This window comes from Galeopterus variegatus, unplaced genomic scaffold (assembly GCF_000696425.1).
Source record: "Galeopterus variegatus unplaced genomic scaffold, G_variegatus-3.0.2 Scaffold5555, whole genome shotgun sequence".
In the NCBI taxonomy this organism is placed as follows: domain Eukaryota; kingdom Metazoa; phylum Chordata; class Mammalia; order Dermoptera; family Cynocephalidae; genus Galeopterus; species Galeopterus variegatus.
In genome coordinates this window covers 102,356-122,379 of record NW_007731666.1, presented here as the reverse complement: position 1 = coordinate 122,379, position 20,024 = coordinate 102,356, and the positions used below count along the sequence as shown (strand labels likewise).

Sequence of the window (20,024 nt, the reverse complement as noted above, 5' to 3'; positions counted from 1 at the left end):
GTTAGTCCATAGCCTTACTATAATTTTATCTCATGGAGGCTGGCCATGGAGAGATGTTACAGGGATCATATTTCTTGGATATCTGAGGAATTAAAGCCTCGCCACATAGTATATTCCCCTCCACTACATACAGATTTTAGCCATATTAAATGTCATCATATGATTCTGCACTGCAAAGTCCTGGGATTCTGAATACAAATCACCGGAGAATAGCAAAGAATACTGGTGCTTTATTTCAGGATATACACATACAATGTTAATTACTTTAAGAATAAGATATAAAATATACTTTGAGAAAAGACTTTCTTATACCAGAAAAACCGCAACATAAAAATCATAACGATGTCATCTTTTCTTTCAGAAGCTGAGACAATCATTACCTGCATAACTCCTCCCTGTACTCATACATGATGACACGACTGTCCATTTATCAGTTGTTGGGTTATAATATTCTACGGACGCCAAGTTACAGGAACCATCATCCCCTCCAACAACATATAACAGACCATTAACAGCACAAACTCCTTTAAAAAATTACACAGAGAGAAAACAATTATTTAAAAAATTTGGCTGAATATGAATATCCCTGTATATGTTTGGTGACGTGATCCAAAGACACTTATTTCCTTGACAGAAGACAAGAAGAGAAGATCGTGAATATGTAAAGAATTTATTTTAAATGTGAGAGTGTTGTACCACTTCTAAGCTCCTACTGTAAGTCATTTATGCAACAGTTGCTTTATATGTGCATTATTTAATTTAATCTTCACAACAAACTTACTTTATAGGTTAGGAACTATTTTGATCCTCAATTTTTTTTTTAATAAAAAAAAAAAAAAGGTCAAAGAAGTTCAGTAACTCTCTCGAAGTCAGCTTCGTAGGGAATCTTAAGAAAAAAAACATATTAGAAGGTAAAAAAAAAAATAGTCTTAATTTTAACTACTAGCTATTTTATATCCTTTAAAAAGGGAGAATAAGGGCCGGCCCGGTGGCGCACTGGATAGTGCGCCGCTTGGGAAGCGCGGCGGCGCTCCCGCCCGAGGGTTCGGATCCCACATACAGACCGGTTCCCACTCACTGGCTGAGCGAGGCGCGGGAGCAACGCCGAGGGTTGCGATCCCATTGCCGGTCCCCGGTCCGGTGCGGGGGCAACACTGAGGGTTGCGATCCGTTGCCAGACACGGAAAAAGACAACGACAAAAAAAATAAATAAATAAAAATAAATAAATTTTTTTTAAAAAGGGGAGAATAATATTATTTATTAGAATTACTCATTTTTTGGTAAAAAAAAAAAAAAAAACCTAGGAAAGTATAAAGAAAAGATCCCCTCTAATCCTATACTATTAAAATAATGAACATTCAAATTTTGAAGTCTACTCTGGCTAACTTTTCTCTATGCATATATACTCAGACACTTCCTTCTTTAACTCCCCACTAGCTCACACTACACACCCTACTTTACTATTCAATCACGCCCACCAATCAATATACCTTGGACACTTGCCCAAGTTAGTAAATACAGATCTACATAATTTTTAATGGCTGCATAAGATTCCATGTATGATAATACCATAATTTTAAAAACATCTTTTACTGTTGGATATTTAGTTATTTTCAGGATTTTTTCTGTGATCCATGATGCCGCAGTGAACAAGGATCCCCCTACATACTTTTGGAAATACTTGTACAATTATTTCTTAATATAAATTTTTAGAAAGAAAACCACTGAATCAAAAAATAGACCTTTTAAAGGCTCCAACAGGTCCTAGAGAGCATCAAAGAATCCAAAGGATGCTGCCCACACACTGGTCTCTCTAGTTTTGCAGATGCTTTTCCTAACGTAATTAACAGATGCTTGCAGATTTTTTACGTAATGGAAAAACAAGTCCAAATCTCTACATAGCATTTAAAAGTGCACTATCAATACTCTCTTCTGTCAAATGAAATGGATCTTCTCTATTTTACTCAAACTCAACTGTGCTACTAGTCTTTTGGCAGGAAGCAAATTCATGCCATTTTAAAGTAGTTCAAATACTTGAAAGCAAAAGCCCAATACTGCTGCCACATGAGCTCCCCAAAGTTGTTGTATGTGTATGCAAGTCTCTATTCTAGCCCATGGACTGATGACATATGACTGTGAAGAGATAAAGTGGGCCCCCAAATGGCTCTATGATGGAAGGGATGAGTAAGGGAGCTATATTTTCCTAAAGAGCTTTCTCAATTACATCTACAAGGTACTAACAGATCAAAGAGCATCCCACTGCAGAAAAGGAGATCTGTCCCTACAGCCATTTGAATATATTAATACATTCAAAAGATATCAATTTTACTAATCCACCAATTCACATCAGATTCCTTTTAGGCAGATGGGAGCCAAATTAGTTTGCCAAAAGGATGCACCTTCCTGTAGTGTTTGCTGCTTCCAGTGTAATCGGTTTACTTCATCACAATCGAACATATACTGAGAACCTGTTACAGACATGCTATTATAAGGCTGTATATAATCTAACTCAAATTTACATCATTTTTTCCTCCACCTGATGTTATAATTTACCACATTAATGAAAACTTTTGAAATCTGACTTGTAAGTTGCTTGATATTTCAAATTTATATGGATGTTCTCCCCTGTCTCCCACTCAACCTGAAGAGCTGCAGAGCACTCCATTGTGCCCCCCTGGGATCTCAGAGTTCTGCCTATATCCCGTGACCTTCCTTAAAGTGGCCCATTCCAGCTGGGAAACTGCAAAGTGCACCAGCATTTCTCTTTCAGGTGAAGGGTTCTGCCCACAACCCTAGTAATCTCGCCCAGAGTTGCCACATACACACACACACACCCCTGATTAAAAAATGAGCAAATGACCTGAATAGACATTTCTGAAAAGAAGACATAAAAATGCTAAACAGGTATACAAAAAAATGCTCCACATCACTAATTATCAGGGAAATACAAATGAAAACCACACTGAGATATCATTTCATTCCAGTTAAAATGGCTTTTATCAAAAAGACAAAAAATAACAAATGCTGGCAAAGATTCGGAGAAAGGGAACTCTTTATACACTCTTGGGAATGTAAATTAGTACAACCATTATGGAAAACAGTGGAGATTCCTCAGAAAAACTAAAAACAGAACTACCCTATGATCTAGCAATCCCACTGCTGGGTATTCATCCAAAGGAAAGGAAATCAGTATACATAAGAGATATCTGCACCCCCATGTTTACTGCAGCACTATTCACAATAGCCAAAATATGGAATCAACCTCAGTGTCCATCGACAGATGTATGGATAAGGAAAGTGTGGTATAAATACACAAAGATATACTACTCAGCCATAAAAAAGAATGAAATCCTGTTATTGGTGACAACATGAAAGAGCCTGGAAGGTATTATGTTAAGTGAAATAAGGCAGGTACAGAAATATAAATACTGCATGCTCTCACTCATATGTGGGAGCTGAAAAGAAATATTTAGGTTATACAGGTGGAGAATAGAATTGTGGTTACTCGAGGCTGGGAAGGAGAGGAGGGAGCAGGTATAGGGAGAGGTTGGTTGACAGATACAAAATCACAACTAGACAGGAAAAAGAAGTTCTAGTGGTCTACAGTAGTGCTAGGCATCTGTTATTAACAATAATTTATTGTATGTTCTCAACTGGCTAGAAGAGAGGATCCCAAATGCTCTCACCACAAAGAAATAATAAATTTTTGTGATGACTAATATGCTAATTACCCTCTAACTTGATTGTTACACATTGTATACATGTATGGAAATATAACTTTGTACCCCATAAATATGTACAATCGGTAAGTGTCAAATAACAAATAAATAACTTTTTAAAAAAGAAATATACAGTGATACTAGTAAAAATTTAAATAAAATTCAATATAACTTAAACTAAGCAGATACCTGCATTTCTTCTGCACATGTTCATATCTGCAACCTGTCTCCATGTATTAGTGGTGGGATCATATACTTCAACACTTTTTCGTACTAAAGGGCCATCATGACCTCCTACAGCATACAGTAAGTTGTTTAACACGCCAACACCTATAAAACACAACCAAACTATAGTAAAGCAAAAGGGACAAGAAATTTATAACATATTAGAGTTTATTCAAAGGACATGAAACTAAAACTTTTGAAGTCATAACTTATAGTAAAAATAAGTCAATACTAAAGCATACAATTTAAGGGCTGGCCTGTGGCTCACTTGGGAGAGTGTGGTGCTGATAACACCAAGGCCGTGGTTCAGATCCCTATAGAGGGATGGCCAGTTAGCTCACTTGGGAGAGTGCGGTGTTGACAACACCAAGTCAAGGGTTAAGATCCCTTTACCAGTTATCTTTTTCTTAAAAAAAAAAAGCATACAATTTAAGAAATGGAAATGAGTAGAACTGACAAGAATATCAGTAATAACTATTATTCTAAAAGAGAGGCATGTCAAACAGAAAAAAAATAATATGTAGGTGAAACACAGAGAGACAAAAAATGCTTTAATATAATCCTTTTGAAAATAATGTCTACAATAAAAGTAATCCAGTATTAAAGTACAAAATTTATAAGATACAGGTATGAAAAGACTGATTATTAAACAAGTTCCCCAATAAGCACTAAAAACAATAAACTAAAAGAAATGCCAAACAATATATAAATGAAACAGAGAAGCCTTTTAATATAACACTACCTGCCACAATTTAAAAGACAATTAGCAGTGCCATTAAATGCAACATATATTTTAATAAAGTTGTTTTTTAAAAAGAAGTGCAGAGAATTATACCCACAGTGAGGAGGGGATGGGAACTCACAAATTTGCCCAAGCCAATATTAAAAAAAAAAAAAAAAACATACCAAAGAATAATACTTGTAGGCTTCCTTAAACTCTGAGGGGGGACAAAATAGAATATAAATAAATAACTGTGGCTATCTATCCCTTAAATCTTAAAGATCCCTTCTCCAGGGACACAATTTAGCATGTATGTCACCTAATTTGTTCCCCAAACAACTGTATTTAGATCAGCTGACAGTCTTAGAAAGGTCACACATACACAAAGAGAAAAAGAAAAAAAGGGGGGGAGGATGAGAGAGAGGGTGAGAGAGAGAGAGAGAGATGAGGATAGAGAGCGAGAAAAAGGGCCCTATATAGGTTAATTTATTTAGACAAGCTAAGTTTTAAAAAAGGATAATTAAAATTTTACAGTAATTACTACTTTTCTTTTTTAAATGATAATGTGCTTGCCCTTTTATAAGACTAGTGTTTAAGTCACTAGAAGAACCACTCTCCAGAATTAAGAAGGCACATGCACCTGGACACACTCACCTGAAAGAACGGTTAACAGCCACCTACCTCCAACAACCCCTACACCGACACTGCTCCTCCGTGTGTTCATTGGAGCCACATGAAACCACTCATTAGACTTTATGTTATATGCTTCCACAGATGATAAACCTATAATGAAGCACAACACCCTTCATTTCCTCCTCTAAAAAGACTTTAATTGTTCTTTTACATATATATTATTAGTGAATAATACTTCAGGTAGTTACATTGGGCTAAAATTAAAAGAAGAAAATGGCAGAATGTAAACATATCAATGACACGATAAACTGAAAGAGCTTCTTTTCCAGACAACTCCTATCAAAACTACTAACATTTACAAGCTTTTTAAACTTGTAAGATGATTGATACAAATACATAAGAAAGAAAATTTATATACTCAGCACTCATATCATTTAAAGAAATTCTTGATGCAAGGTTTAAAGTTACTTTTAAATATAACACCTGTGAAAACACTCAAATGTGTCCTAATTTTGCCACAATTTGTTCTAAAAATGCGGTTACCATGTTATTCTAACAACAATATGGAAAAGATGAAAAGGAAATTACCTGTACTCCCATCAAAGCCTCCCACAGCATATAACAATCCATTTAACACAGCAGCTCCCAAAGTGCTTCTCCGGTCTCGCATGTTAGCCACGCTGGTCCATTGGTCCTTCACAGGGTCATAGGAATCTACAGTGCGGACTCTCAATGAGCCATTAAAGCCACCAACAGCAAAAACAAGCCCAGCCATATAGACCATCCCTACAAAAGAAATACAGCACTTACTGATGAATATGTGACTCAACTACCACAGCTATCTAAAGACTGCTTTCCAATAAGTCTGTACCTGTTTTCAGACACGTTACTCTTAGGAGGATCTTTTAAAAAATGCTATTCATTTGCAAGAATATATAATCACTAAATTGTCTTCCTTTCTAAGGTTATTAAAAAATGCTATGGGCCAGCCCGTGGCTCACTTGGGAGAGCGTGGTGCTGACAACACCAAGTCAAGGGTTGAGATCCCCTTGCCAGTCATCTTTTTAAAAAAAAAAAGCTATGGTATGGTTGAGGTACCATTTTGACTCTTGGCTTTTTCAAATATTCATTTATAGGCTTAAATAATGATCCGATATTTCTCAACTACTTGAAGCCGTATACATTTCCGCAGCTTTCAATTTTGGATCTTCTAGTGGATGATTTTTTAAATAAAACTCTATATGTTTATATTTTATTTGCATAATGTGCTCCTAATTTTTCATGTTAGTAGGCTAAATCAGGGGTCAGGAAATTAGTCTGCAGGCTAACTCTGGCTCATTTACTATTTTTGTAGCACTAATAAGCTCAAGAATGATTTTTACATTTTTAAATGGCTGAAACACAACCAAAAGAATATTTCATAACATGTAAAAAGCTATATGAAATTCAAATTTCAGTGTCCATAAATAAAGTCCATGAACCCCCCCCGCCCCCATTCATTTATGCATGGCTGCTTTTGCACTACATTGGCAGTTGAGTAGCTGTGACAGAAACCATATAACCCACAAAGCCTAAAATATTTATTCTCTGGACCTTTTAAGAAAAAGTTTGCTGACTCCTGGGCTAAAGGGATGTTAGGGGATTTGGTGGATGGGGAAAGCAGATTGCTAGACTCTGGGTTTCAAACATCTTTTCACTTTTCTGGACCTTTTTTATGCTGTGGTCCTGATCTGACCACGTCAAGTTCCTCTCACCATCCACTCTGCTTGCTTTGACTTTCAAGCCCCAGTTAAAGTTCCTTACTCGTATTCTCTACGAGGTCTTCCCTGTTCCACTTTAGCCTACAGGGAACACCTCCAGCTCCTGAACCTCTTTAGCAAATAACATCTATGTAATGCATCTGAGATTTAATAAATTGTATATAGCCTGCAATATCATTGCTTTAAACTATTCAATTTTTATTGTTCTTAATTCTTTATTGTTTATGTCATTGGGCCAGCTTGAGGGCAGGCGATGTGGCTCACAGTTCTCTGAATCCCAGTAGGGAGAACTGTAATCACCAGCTATAAGTGTCTGACTAGCTCAATGTTTTATATGATGTCATCAGGCAAGGGATGCCCCCCTACCCCCCCCCCCCCGCCCCTCTTACCCTCTGGAGCTTTACTCTCCCAGCCCCTAAAATATATGGAAGTGCAGTCCTCCATATGCCAGCAAAACTCTTTACAGTCCAAATGGGACTGCCTGTTTAGGCCCCCTGCTAGCCGGGAATGTGGTAGACCTCCCGGGAGGGCCTGGGGATCAGTGAGCAGTGACAGGGCAGGCAGCACATTTCAGCATGTGACACCAGGGAATGTTCACTGTGGGAACTGGAGCCACTGCAATTTTCATTTTACTTTCTTCACAAGTGAAACAGAACAATCTATCATCTCCTAGAAGTAGTATAGTATGCTTACCAGGTTTTAGGGTATTTCATGTAGCAGAGAAGAAGAAAATAAATGAATCAATCTATGAGGTGCCCCTGCAAAGACTCTGGGTGGAGAGGGGGTTAAACTGAAAGAAGTGTAATAAGCCCCCAAAGTTACCAGCCAGAAGTTTACACAGTTTGGCCAAGATTACACAGTTAAAGGGCATCAGCTCTAATCTGAAGGGGATGGAAGGTAGAGGGCACAGTGAAGGCAAAATTTAACCATAATTATTCCATAAGTAAACAGCATATTTTGTTATAAATCCAGTCTAATGATTGTACCAGGAATCAGATATAAATTAAGCAACCAGTTAGTAAATAGCAAGCAACAGTAACAACAAAGATAAAATACATAAGAATAAACTTGCCAAGAAACTTGCCATCACATATTAAAACATATTATAAAGAACAGTAATTAAAACTTTGTCTAGATGCATAAATAGGCAAGACATATAAATGAAAGAAAATAGAAAATTTAGAACAAAACCAAGTAAATGTGGAAATTTATTACATGAAAAAGGCAGCATTTAAAATGAGGAGAAACAGGTAGGTTAGTCAATAAAGGGTATTTGGTACAACTGGCTAGCCATTAAAAAACAAAATCCATACCTTATTTCTTATACCAAAATAAAGACCAGATGTTTTAGATATAAATATGAAAAATAAAACTGTAAAAGTTAACTCGTGTTTTCAAATTTAATTTTGTTGTAGGGGAGAAATCTGGTAGATACCACCTTAACTAAGTGATCAAGATTAACATTCCAGAAATAATCATGAGAGAACATCAGGCAAATCCAAATTGAGAGACATTCTTTAAAATACCTGACTACTCCTCGTCTATATATTCAAGGGCATGAAAGACGAGGAAAGCCTAAGGAACTGTCACAGATCAGAAACGACTAAGAAGATGTGACAACTAAATGCAATGTGAGATCATGGAACAGAATAAGGACATTATTGGAAAAACTGGTGAAATCTGAATGAAGTCTGTATTTCAGTTAAAAGTAATGTGTCAATGCTAATTTCTCAGTTTTGATAATCATATTACAGTTATGGAAGACATTAATATTAGAGAAAAAGTATACCAGAACTCTTTTTCTATCTTTGCAACTCTTCTGTAAGTTAAATAATTTTAACATAAAAGTTTTTAAAAACATTTTTTTGTGTGTGTATACAATGACAGGTACATATATAGATAATTTTGGATTACGGCTTTTCTATGCAAGTAACAAATATTAAGTCCAAAGACACCAAACTCTGATATACAGAACTACATAAAAAGGTAAAATTTTTACATGGCAAAATTGCACAAGTCAAAAGATAAAAGATTAATACAAATAAGTATTCACATCACATATGATACAAAAATGCTACTTTAACATATAAATATATCTGTCAAATCAACAAAACAATATAATAAAAATGGCAAAAATCATGAACTGACAAATCAGACATAAAGATGTTTAACTTTCCTCATAATTAAGAAGTACAAATTATCATTCTTCAGCCACCAGACTGGCAAAGCTCAAAACATTTAGTTATGAAGTTATTATGAATGTACGGAAACTGGAACCTTCGTATTTTATTGTTAGAGGAAATAATAATTGGTGTATCCTTTCAGGATACCCTTTGAATCAGTAATTCCAGTTCTAGAGTTTTGTCCTCCCAAAATATATTAGCATATGTAAACAATGTATGTATAAGAAATTCACTGTCGTACTATTTATAACAACATAAAATTACAAACGATTTTAGTGTTTTGATTTTAATTTTATAAACTAGTAAAATTACACTACATTCAGAGCAAAATAAAATACTAGACCACTCTTAAAAAATGGGTAACTCTAGGGAGGGAGGTGTCGGTGATGGGCCATAATAATCTAATACATTGTATATTAACAAAATAAAAATTTAACGGAAAAAAAAAATGGGTAACTCTAGATACGTTGTTACGTAACAGTCTCTAAGACATACTGTTAAGTGCTACCATCATAGAAATGTTCCATTACCTTTAGAACTCATTTTGCTATGGGAGATAGAAATCATGGATCCATTTTAAGTCCCACAAAGAATTCTCAGAGTTTGCAACTGCCTCTTTTGACTGCAGTTTTGGCTAAGTAAGATCTATTTGAACAAGTGTTTGCAAAACGGATAAGGCAACTGTGGTGTATAACTGAATCAGGAATCTTCTAGAACTAAGGATCTCAACCTAAAGAATTCCCCTCTCAACACTTCAACAAAGGTAACTAATACCCAGCAAATTGCTAACTCCTGCACCTTACACTAAAGAATGAGAAAGATTTGAAAAGATGGCAAAATGGTGGACAGGAAGGTAGGAGAAGAAAACTTGAAAAGTTTCAAGGAGCTAGAACTGCCTGATCTGGGGAAAGTTCCAGTCACAGTGCTGAGAAGTGATCAGCTGAAGAAGCTGCAGACCTCCCAATGAAGCCTATAAAGATCTCTCTACCCAACTGTCTGGCTCCCAGGAACAGCCTTATTGAGAGAGGAAGTATTGCATTGGGAGGAAAATGTTACTGGACTATTGGCTGAAAGAAAATTTATATAAAATTAAAATACAGCTTTTTTTCCTTATGGGCATTTGTCTTGCTTCAAGTCATCATAAACTACATACTGCATTGCTATCATTGGATAAAGGCGCTTAGCTCTTAAAAAAAAAGATTTTTATGTAAACTATTGAGTATTTGAAATAGCCCACTTCACCTTAATGGGTCTTTTGTCTACCTTCATTAGTTGTCAAACAACCATTTGCTACCTAAGTAAATCAGTATTTTAAATGTACTTTTCTTGGTTTTTGTTTATTAGCTAGTTCCTGTAAACATTTCCACCAAAACTTGAAACAAATCATAAGGGAGCTGTTTCTTTTAAAATACAAGCCACAATCAAAAATTTAAATGTAGGGGCCCGCCCGGTGGCGCACTGCTACAGTGTGCCGCTTGGGAAGCACGGTGGCGCTCCCGCCGAGGGTTCGGATCCCACATACAGACCGGCCACTCACTGGCTGAGCAAGGAGCGGGGGCAACACCGATGGTTGCGATCCCGTAGCCGGTCCCGGTCCGGTACGGGCGCAACACTGAGGGTTGCGATCCGTTGCCGGTCACGAAAAAAGACAAAAAAAAAAAAAAAAAAAATTTAAATGTACATATTGCTTAAGTATTTGGCTGCTTTTGTGTTTTAAAAGGTATAAACACCAAAAAAAATTTTTTTAAATGTTGTGTGAAGATGGAAAATGAGACGTACTTTCTATAACTTTGTCTATGCATTTAAGTTACTAACTTGTGAAATCCAATTTGAATTAAACTTAGTACAAGATTTCTTAATAGTATAATTATATGGTTTATTTTAAGTATATACCTATTCACCAGTGGCCTCTCAAAGGCATATTTTAGGTACTGATAATACAAGGAAAGAAAATGCATCTTCAGTCTATGGCCAGACCACCCTGAATGGGGCTGATCTTGGCTGAACTTGGAAGCTAGGCAGGGTCGAGTCTGATTAGTAGTTGGATGGGAGACTGCCTAGAAATAATAGGTGATGTAGGCTTAAAAAAAAAGAAAATGCTTCTTCAAATATTTTATGGAATCTTTCATTGCATATACTTTGTGAGGTTTGTGTATTGTAGGGTGTTTGTTTTTGTATTTTTGTATATGAACCTTTTTTTAAAAAAGTGACAGTTTAGCGCATCTTTAAAAGCATTGTCACAGACAAAAGAAACATACAATATAATGATTTCCTTGAACACTCCAACAATGTCTGGAGGCAACTTCAGACTATGTTATTGGTGGCAACTACTTGCTGAACTCCTTTAATAGGTAATAACTTCAGAGAAGCAGCCTGTGTATATTCCTAACACTGTTCACTTGCATTTACATTCCAAATAAGCCTCAAGTAAAACAATGGAAATGTATATAGTTCTTACATGATTTAATTATTTCAAGATACATGAATTTAATTTACTTTAATGTAGGCAAACTATCCATTTTTGTCCATTTTACTGTCTGTTAAAATAACATCTGTCTCCTGCGTGCTCTTTTCTTGACCCAAATTAAATATTAACCTAAGATCAGGATGGGAGAGAGAAATGACTGAGATTAATGTCTTTACTAAAATACCAATAAATCTGTCAAAAAAAAAAGATAAGAACAGATGAAGACACAGCAGATACCCCATCAATGCCTTGAGTTGTATGAGGCCCTTGAATCATTGTTTAACCACAAAGCTATTTTAATGAAAGCTTTTCTAACAGAGATTCCTCTAATTAATAAAACCTGAAAGAGAAGCTCCCAAAGACGCAGCAGAAGGGAACTCACCGTAATGCACATGCTTACCTGCCCTGCACCTCCTGGAAGGCAATTCTGCTACCTGGTGCCACCGTTCTTCTTTAAAGTCATAGCATTCCACACTTCGGATAGCCTTTGGTGCTTGGCCCCCAACCACCACCATCAACTGGAAGGGCAGAAATGTAACACTTGAACAAACGACTATTACATATGCAGGGATTTAAAATGTCCTAAAAGACACTGGTGTGAGGAGTGTTAGGATGAAGATGACAGGGTGAGCTGGGGGAAGATGACCACCTAACCGACATTTAATAAACATCAACAAAGGAGGCACATGTAGTTAGAACTACAATTCTATTATCTAGCACATTTAGTCAAAAATAAGGATTTCAGAAACTAAAATAAGTTTCTGATCCTTCAAGCAAAAGCAGTATTTAAGCCAAAAACAGCAGGCAATCAGCACTGGCAAGGCTGCAGTATGTCACAGGGTTTGGTATAAACCAGATCTTGGTTTTGCAGTGATCAGGGATTAGATCTCCACAACTTAAGCCAAAAACAGCAGGCAATCAGCACTGGCAAGGCTGCAGTATGTCACAGGGTTTGGTAAAAACCAGATCTTGGTTTTGCAGTGATCAGGGATTAGATCTCCACAATGTAGGAGAGCAGATAGAAATGAAATCTATGTTACTGAGTAGGTGAGATGAAAAGCATAGTAAGATACTAAAAGAAACATGGAAGGGAAAAAATTCTTAAAAAAAGAGGAGTAATTGAATTGTAGTTAACAAGAGAGCACAGATTCCCAGATCTCAAGTAGAGACCTTCCTTGATGCCCCACACAAATGAAACAACCCAACAGGACAGATAATGTAGACGCTAGAAATCATAATGAACAAATGCACAATAGTCTACTGCTGAGAATGAATGAGGTCTATAAATTTCCTCAACTCAACCCAACACCTATTTACTAAGTGCCTACCATCTGTACCTATCCAGGACTATGCTGGCTGTTTTACATAGAAATACAAGACATGGTCTCTACTCTCCAAGAGCTTACAGATTTCACTAAGACAAGACCCATGAAGTAATTCAAGAACAATATACAATTATATATGATCAAAAACTATATGATTAGTACAGACACTAATTGCTACTTCTGATCAGAAAATGGAAAGCTGTCATAATTTAGTAAAAGCTTTCTGGAGGAGGTGAAACTTGATCTAGGGCTTTGAAAAATGGATGGAATTTAGAAACCAACGTGTTTGTCTTTTACTGAGTATACCTGGGCACCCTCTGGCAACACTGAAATTACAGCCATAAACTAACAAGAAAGTGAAAGACAGTGACATCTCATATGGAAAACTGTAAAGAATGGCAAGGATCCTGGGGAAAAGATGTGATGCCCAATGGGAAAAACAGATGTTAAAAAGAAACAAAAAATCAAAACAAACACAATGTGGAGTAACACATACACACAAAAAGGGGAGGTTTGCAACCTTAACTGAGAAATGACCTGCCCATACACATAACTATAGAAAGATGGGAATACAGAAAATTCAATTCCTTAATCAGAGCAAATCTCAAGTTTCCAAAAAGATGTCTTTTTAGTTATTTAGTAACTGGAGAGCAAAGGAATTTTAAAGATCTCAAAAAGAAGACTGAACATAGACCAACCATATGACTTTTTCATTCTACTAGTGCTAAATTCAAAATAAATAAAAAGAAGAATTAACAAAGCAAATTCAAAATACCCTCCCCTCCTACCACCAAAAGAAAAAAATAAGGGACGGTAGCAAGGTTGTAAAATCATAGCATGGGAACATATGTTAAGATCAACCTTGTACTTAGGGATCTGTTTTCAAAACTTTGAAACTCTGCCCAAAAGTTAGATGATAGTTGAAAGAGTCTTGCATAATGTATCTGATGAAGATCAATTAAAAAAAAATCTCAGAATGGAATATTTTAAAAACTCCGTTGAGAAACAATACCGACTTGTAGGTTTCATGATTCTCAAACTTTGATTCTTATGTTTACCATGCAACAGTTCACTTTTGTGTATAGAAATGAGAATGGAAGGGGAAATGTGCTACTAAGTACAGAGAATGGAAATAATATTTGTTCTTACCCAACAGAGATTAAAAAAAAAAAAAAGGGATTCGAGAAATCAGAAATAAAGGAGACAAGAAGAAACAACAGGAGGACGTGAGAGCAGGCATGTTTGTATGAGATCAAAAAATTGCTAAAAACCACTGTGTTGGTATTATCAAAAGAGTTGCTCATAATGCTGACACCCCAGATATTGGTAAAAAACACCTGATCTCATTTGGGAAACACTATACTAATATGCTATAAAGGAACAAGAAAACAGAAGACCTTTTGTAGAGAAAACTTAAATGTAACATATTTGAGGAGGGCAAGGGGTAGGGAACTAAGCAAATTCAAGTGATCGTCTTGACATGTAACTCGATTAAACTTCATTCTTTTTAGTTTTATCATCTATTAAATACTAGCTAAAAATTACCTTCTGAAAAAATCAAGTTTCATAAATGTTCTAATAGGAAATTTCAACAGCTATACTAGGTACAAATATAGAAAAATATTTACCTAGAAATATGACTGCATTTGTAAAAATACAGATTCCAAACAGAAAAAGGAGCTAACAAAGTAAAGTAGCAAAACATAATATAGTTTTTTATTATGATGTCCAAATTCAAGGATGCCTTACACAATTCCATTACTGCTTACAGTAGTCCCCACTTTCGTGGTTTCGTTTTTTTTTTACTAGTTCCCCACAGTCAATCATGTTACAAAAATATTACAGTATTCTGAAAGAGAGACCACATTCACATAACTTTTATTACAGTATAATGTTATAATTGTTATATTAGTTACTGTTGTCAGTCTCCTACTATACCTAATTACTAAATTAAACTTTATTATAGGTATGTATATATAGGAAGAAAAAGTATATATAGGACTTAGTACTATCTGCACTTTCAGGCATCTGTTGGGGAATCTTAGAACTTATCCCCCTTGGATAAGGGGGGATTGATGACTGTATTGAGAATGTAAAACTAAAGTATGAGAAATAAAAAGAATCATTCATGCAAATTAGTATGAGTTCACAAAATCAGTCTAATATAAAAAGAACTAAATCACTGTCGTGGTATAAAAATTATCAAAACCTTACATTAATTTTCTCAATACTAACTACCAGATTTTGTTCAATTTTACTCATCATTACTATGAAATACATAAGCAAAAGAAATTAATCTTTGCTTCATTCTTATCTGCCTACCTAGAATTGATCTTGAGTATAACCACCCTAAAATGACATGTGGTGCTGCTGAAAAAGCTTCCAACACAAGCGTCTTTTCAAAAATATGGGTGGATGAATCAACACTGAGAAGGGGTCATGCAAGTGGAAGATGCAGGGTCAAAGCAAGACTGTTGCTCAGTGCTCTCTGCCAGGCCTGCTGCCCCTCCTTCCTCGTCACCCTGGCAAGACAGAAAAAAGATCTGTACACCCACCACAAAATAAAAGTTAAAAAACTGTGAAATCCCAAAGTATAACAGTTGAAAGGTCCACTCGGAAGCTACAACCAGAGAAGCCCAGAAACCCTGTGAACCAAACAGATGACCATAACTCTATAAAAGAGAAAATAAAGTACTTGATAGGCTTTTACCAAGAACTCTTTAGAAAGTTTTCAAAAGTGACATCTTTATTCCAGAATTAGAAGTGAATTCATTTTCATCCTAAAGGTTTCTAGATAAAGATAGCAAAAGCTAAAGGATAGCAAAGTTAAAGATGTTAGAAGAGGGAATAGACAAGAAAAGATTTTTTTTTTTACAAATATGAATTGTTTAAAAAATATTAAAGATAAAACAAACTATTTAGAAGTTGGAAAGACTACCATAAATGAAATGTAACTTTAAGTTTACAGGAAAGACTCTAGACACTTTTTACAAATCAATTTTTTTGTAAGAACAATAACTAACACCAAATAATATGGACAAATATGAAGTAATGAAGACTTATAAAGATGGTTACTTATAAAAGCAGGTAAAAGGGTACTTGGGAAATGTGAACACGTATAAAGTCAGCAGACCCAGATGGCATGCATATTAAGGTGTTAAGGGAACTAGCTAATGTACTTACTGAGCCACTTACAATTATTTTTGAAAAATCTTGGAGAACTGAGGAGAGATCAGAAAATTTAAAAAAGGCAAATACCAATTTTCAAAACAGGGCAGGAAGTGAATGCCTTGTAAATACCTTTTGTTAAGTGATAATAATTCTCAGTAAAAATTTAGAATATTTTGAGAAAAGCATTCAAACTTCTAGGGGACAATAAAATGAGTAACAAGCAGAGGGATGTTAGAAAAAGAATCCTGCCAAGTTTGAATCTGTTTGATCCTCAATTTCATCCGATATATTATATGTCTAATTAATCATTTTTGGCTTAGATGGTAAACATAACCATATGAACTGAAACTTTCAACAAATGGACTGTGTCAGGGGGTGGGTACTTCTTATGAGGTGTCACCAGGGAGAGTGTTGAGGTCCATTCTAAATAAAATATTTACTGATGATCTAGAAAAACAAGCAAATAGCATACTGGCAAAATCTGCAGTTAGTTCTAAATTGAGAACTGTTGTTAACACTGGGCAAAACAGAAAAACAATACCAACACAGATTTGAAGCAATTAAAAATGTAGACTCCAAAAATAAAACTTACAAAAGCATTATATAAAAGCATGAAAGTGAAAGAATTTAAAAGACATAATTCAATGGAAAGCTCAGAGTAATAACTGAAGATGATATAAGAAAGCAATAACAGATTAATTCTATTTCTTAATCCAGCATTGCCCCAAACACACAGGAGAGTTTAATTTAAAAGACATAATTCAATGGAAAGCTCAGAGTAATAACTGAAGATGATATAAGAAAGCGATAACAGATTAATTCTATTTCTTAATCCAGCATTGCCCCAAACACACAGGAGAGTTAAAAATAAATTCATAAGTAATAGCATTATATTTTGGATCATTCTGATTAGACCATACACGAAACGGTGCTTAAAATGTTGGTCTTCTAGTACTTTAAAGATGTAAAGAGAGCAGAGGAATTGCAAACAGAGAGAAAGAAATGAAGGGTATTTTGTAAGGAAAATTAAATCAGTAAAACACAAATGGCCACAACTAAAAAGATTAATGTGAACTTTCACACAGGAAAATACGAACACTGGAGATATGAAAAGACATGGGAAATCTATGCTGAAATGGTTACATACGATGTGTGGGGAACCATCAATAGTATGCAACAGGGAACAGGAAGGAGATGAATTAAACAAGCTATTTTATCATCCTTAGTTCTAACATGTAATTCTGTGAAACTACTGGGTTTTCAGTTATTATATAAACACCTAGCTTACAGAGAAATCTTTCTACCTAGTCTGATTTTCCTCTTTTGACTACAACTAGAGCTTTCTACCATAACTAGAGCTAAAAAAAGTCATAAGGGACAAAAACCAGTTGTCTTCTGTCCAAGAAGAGTGACATCAAGCAGTTTATAAAGAATAAACTACACCATCCCCACCCTTAAGATATAAAATCAATACAGAGGTTGAATAATATACACTACAGTGCATTCTTAGGCATATTTAAAAGAAAATATCAAAATATATAAAATATATTAAAGAGAAACTAAAGTAATAAAGTATGAAAATTCAAATGAGCAAAAATATTGACAGCTTTACTATGCGCCTTTCAAATGAGATAATAACAAGTATGAACAATAGATCCTACTTTGGGAAGGTTCATGGGTGTCCTCAGTCGGGTCCGGACACTTTTCATTAATATACGCTGCTCTGTTGGCAGCAAATGATACTTCATAGCTTCAATGAGGTAATCTTTGCAAGCACTGCTATTCTTGACCAATGCTTCCTCTTCAACTCTCTGCAAAAAGAAATCAGACACACTCCATGAGGAGATGGTGACTTCACAATAAATTTACCAAAGAAACAGAAGTGAAGAGAAAAAAAGCAATGACCATCCTCTCTAGTTCAGTGTAAAAGTAACAGAGGAAAGTTTATAACTGTGACTCTGAAGGTAATTCTAGGTGGCAATTTGATTACATTAAGGAATGCCGAGAAACCTGGTAACGCAAACTTTGTAGGCTTTACCAGGTTTATCTTTGAGGGTGTTTCCAGAGGAGATTAGCATGACACTGAGTGGACTGGGTAGGAAAGATCTGCCCTCAATATGGGTGGGAACCATCCAATCCACTGGGGTCCCAGAGAGGAAAAAAAACAGAGAAAAAAGGCATATCTCTCTCTCTACCCACTGGAGCTGGGATACACCCTTCTATCTCTTGTCCATGCTGCTGCCCTGGTTTTGAGGCCTTTGGACTTGGACTGAGACACTCCACTGGCATCCAGGACTTCCACTCAGGACACCACCGGCTTCCCTGGTTTTGAGGCCTTCAGACTTAGACTGAGCCATGCTACTGGCATCCAGTTTGCAGATGACCTATTATGGGACTTCTATTCACTATCACATGAGCTAATTCCCCTAATAAATCCCCTCTCACATATTTATAACATATAAAATATTTCCTACTGGTTCTGTCTCTCTGGAGAATACACTAATACAGTGACTAAGAGAAAAATAAATGAAACCAAAAAATGCTCAACTATCTGGACTGCAGACAAAACATATATAGGTAATAAAGACAGGAATTGCAATGAAAAATGATAAACTTCAATGTCAACAATAGAATATGATGAATTCTTTAGATAATATAATATTTACCTGTTTCTTATCTTTGAACATCAAGCCAAATAATAAATTACAGGAAACAAAATTTAGACAATGAGTCCTTCAGGTGGAGTAGGCAATATTAATAAGTTAATGATGCCTTTTTCAAACACAAGAGGGTAAACAAAATATCCAGAAAGAAGATTCAAAATACTTTAAAATAATGTGCCTACACCATGAATAAATCTTGTCCTGGCTGTGCCTGATCTCGAATGAAGGACAAAGGTTTTTGTTCATTATCTTAACTCCAGAGATCCAATGATTACACTAATCACAACGAATAATGAGGTTTCAAGAAATTCTAAAATGCTCAGATCTAATCTCTTTTTTTTTTTATTAGAACTTTTTATTGTGGTAAAATACACATAAAATTACCATTTTTACCATTTTTAAATGTACAATTCAATGGCAGTAAGTATATTCACAATGTCGTACAACCATTGCCACTACCCATTTCCAGAATGTTTTCATCATCCCAGAAGAAACTTTTTTTTTTTTTGTCAATATACAATGTAGTTGATTATTGTGTCCCATCACCGAAACCTCCCTCCCTCCTCCCTCTCCCCCCTCCCACCCAAGTGTGTCCCCTCCATTTTCTTGTTGTAAGAACTTCAAAAAAAATTGTGGTTGTTATATCTCCAGAAGAAACTCTATACCCCTTAAACAGTAACTCCCTATTCTCTCCCCCTCCCAGCCCCTGCTGAGCTATATTCTACTTTCTATCTATGAATTGCCTATTCTAGGTATCTTACATAAATGCAATCATACAATATTTCTCCTTTTGTGTCTGGTTTATTTTATTTAGCATAATGTTTTCAAGTTCTATTCATGTTGTATCATGCACCAGAATTTCACTCCTTTTTTTTTTTCTTCCTTTTTGTTTTTTTAAATTTTTATTTTGTCGATATACAATGTGGTTGATTATTGTGGCCCATTACTGAAACCCCCCTCCCTCTCCTCCCTCCCACCCAACAATGTCCTTTCTGTTTGCTTGTCGTATCAACTTCAAGGAGTTGTAGTTGTTATATCTTCTTCCCCCCGTTTTTTTTGTGTGTGTGTGTGAATTTATTTATTTATTTTTAGCTCCCACCAATAAGTGAGAACATGTGGTATTTCTCTTTCTGTGCCTGACTTGTTTCACTTAATA

The 20,024-nt window shown here is 35.6% G+C and overlaps 1 protein-coding gene across 1 annotated transcript in view; it reads right to left on the bottom strand.

Annotated features, from left to right (window-relative positions):
• Nucleotides 1-20,024, bottom strand: part of KLHL2 (kelch-like family member 2) — a 98,788-nt gene that overhangs the window by 2,432 nt on the left and 76,332 nt on the right. Inside the window, exons 7-12 of the mRNA XM_008589616.1 lie at nt 17,867-18,016; nt 12,110-12,227; nt 5,888-6,085; nt 5,292-5,449; nt 3,910-4,078; nt 381-524 (exon numbers count right to left, since the gene is read on the bottom strand). Of these exons, the coding sequence (XP_008587838.1) occupies nt 381-524; nt 3,910-4,078; nt 5,292-5,449; nt 5,888-6,085; nt 12,110-12,227; nt 17,867-18,016 (937 nt within the window). The remainder of the gene's footprint in view (nt 1-380; nt 525-3,909; nt 4,079-5,291; nt 5,450-5,887; nt 6,086-12,109; nt 12,228-17,866; nt 18,017-20,024) is intronic.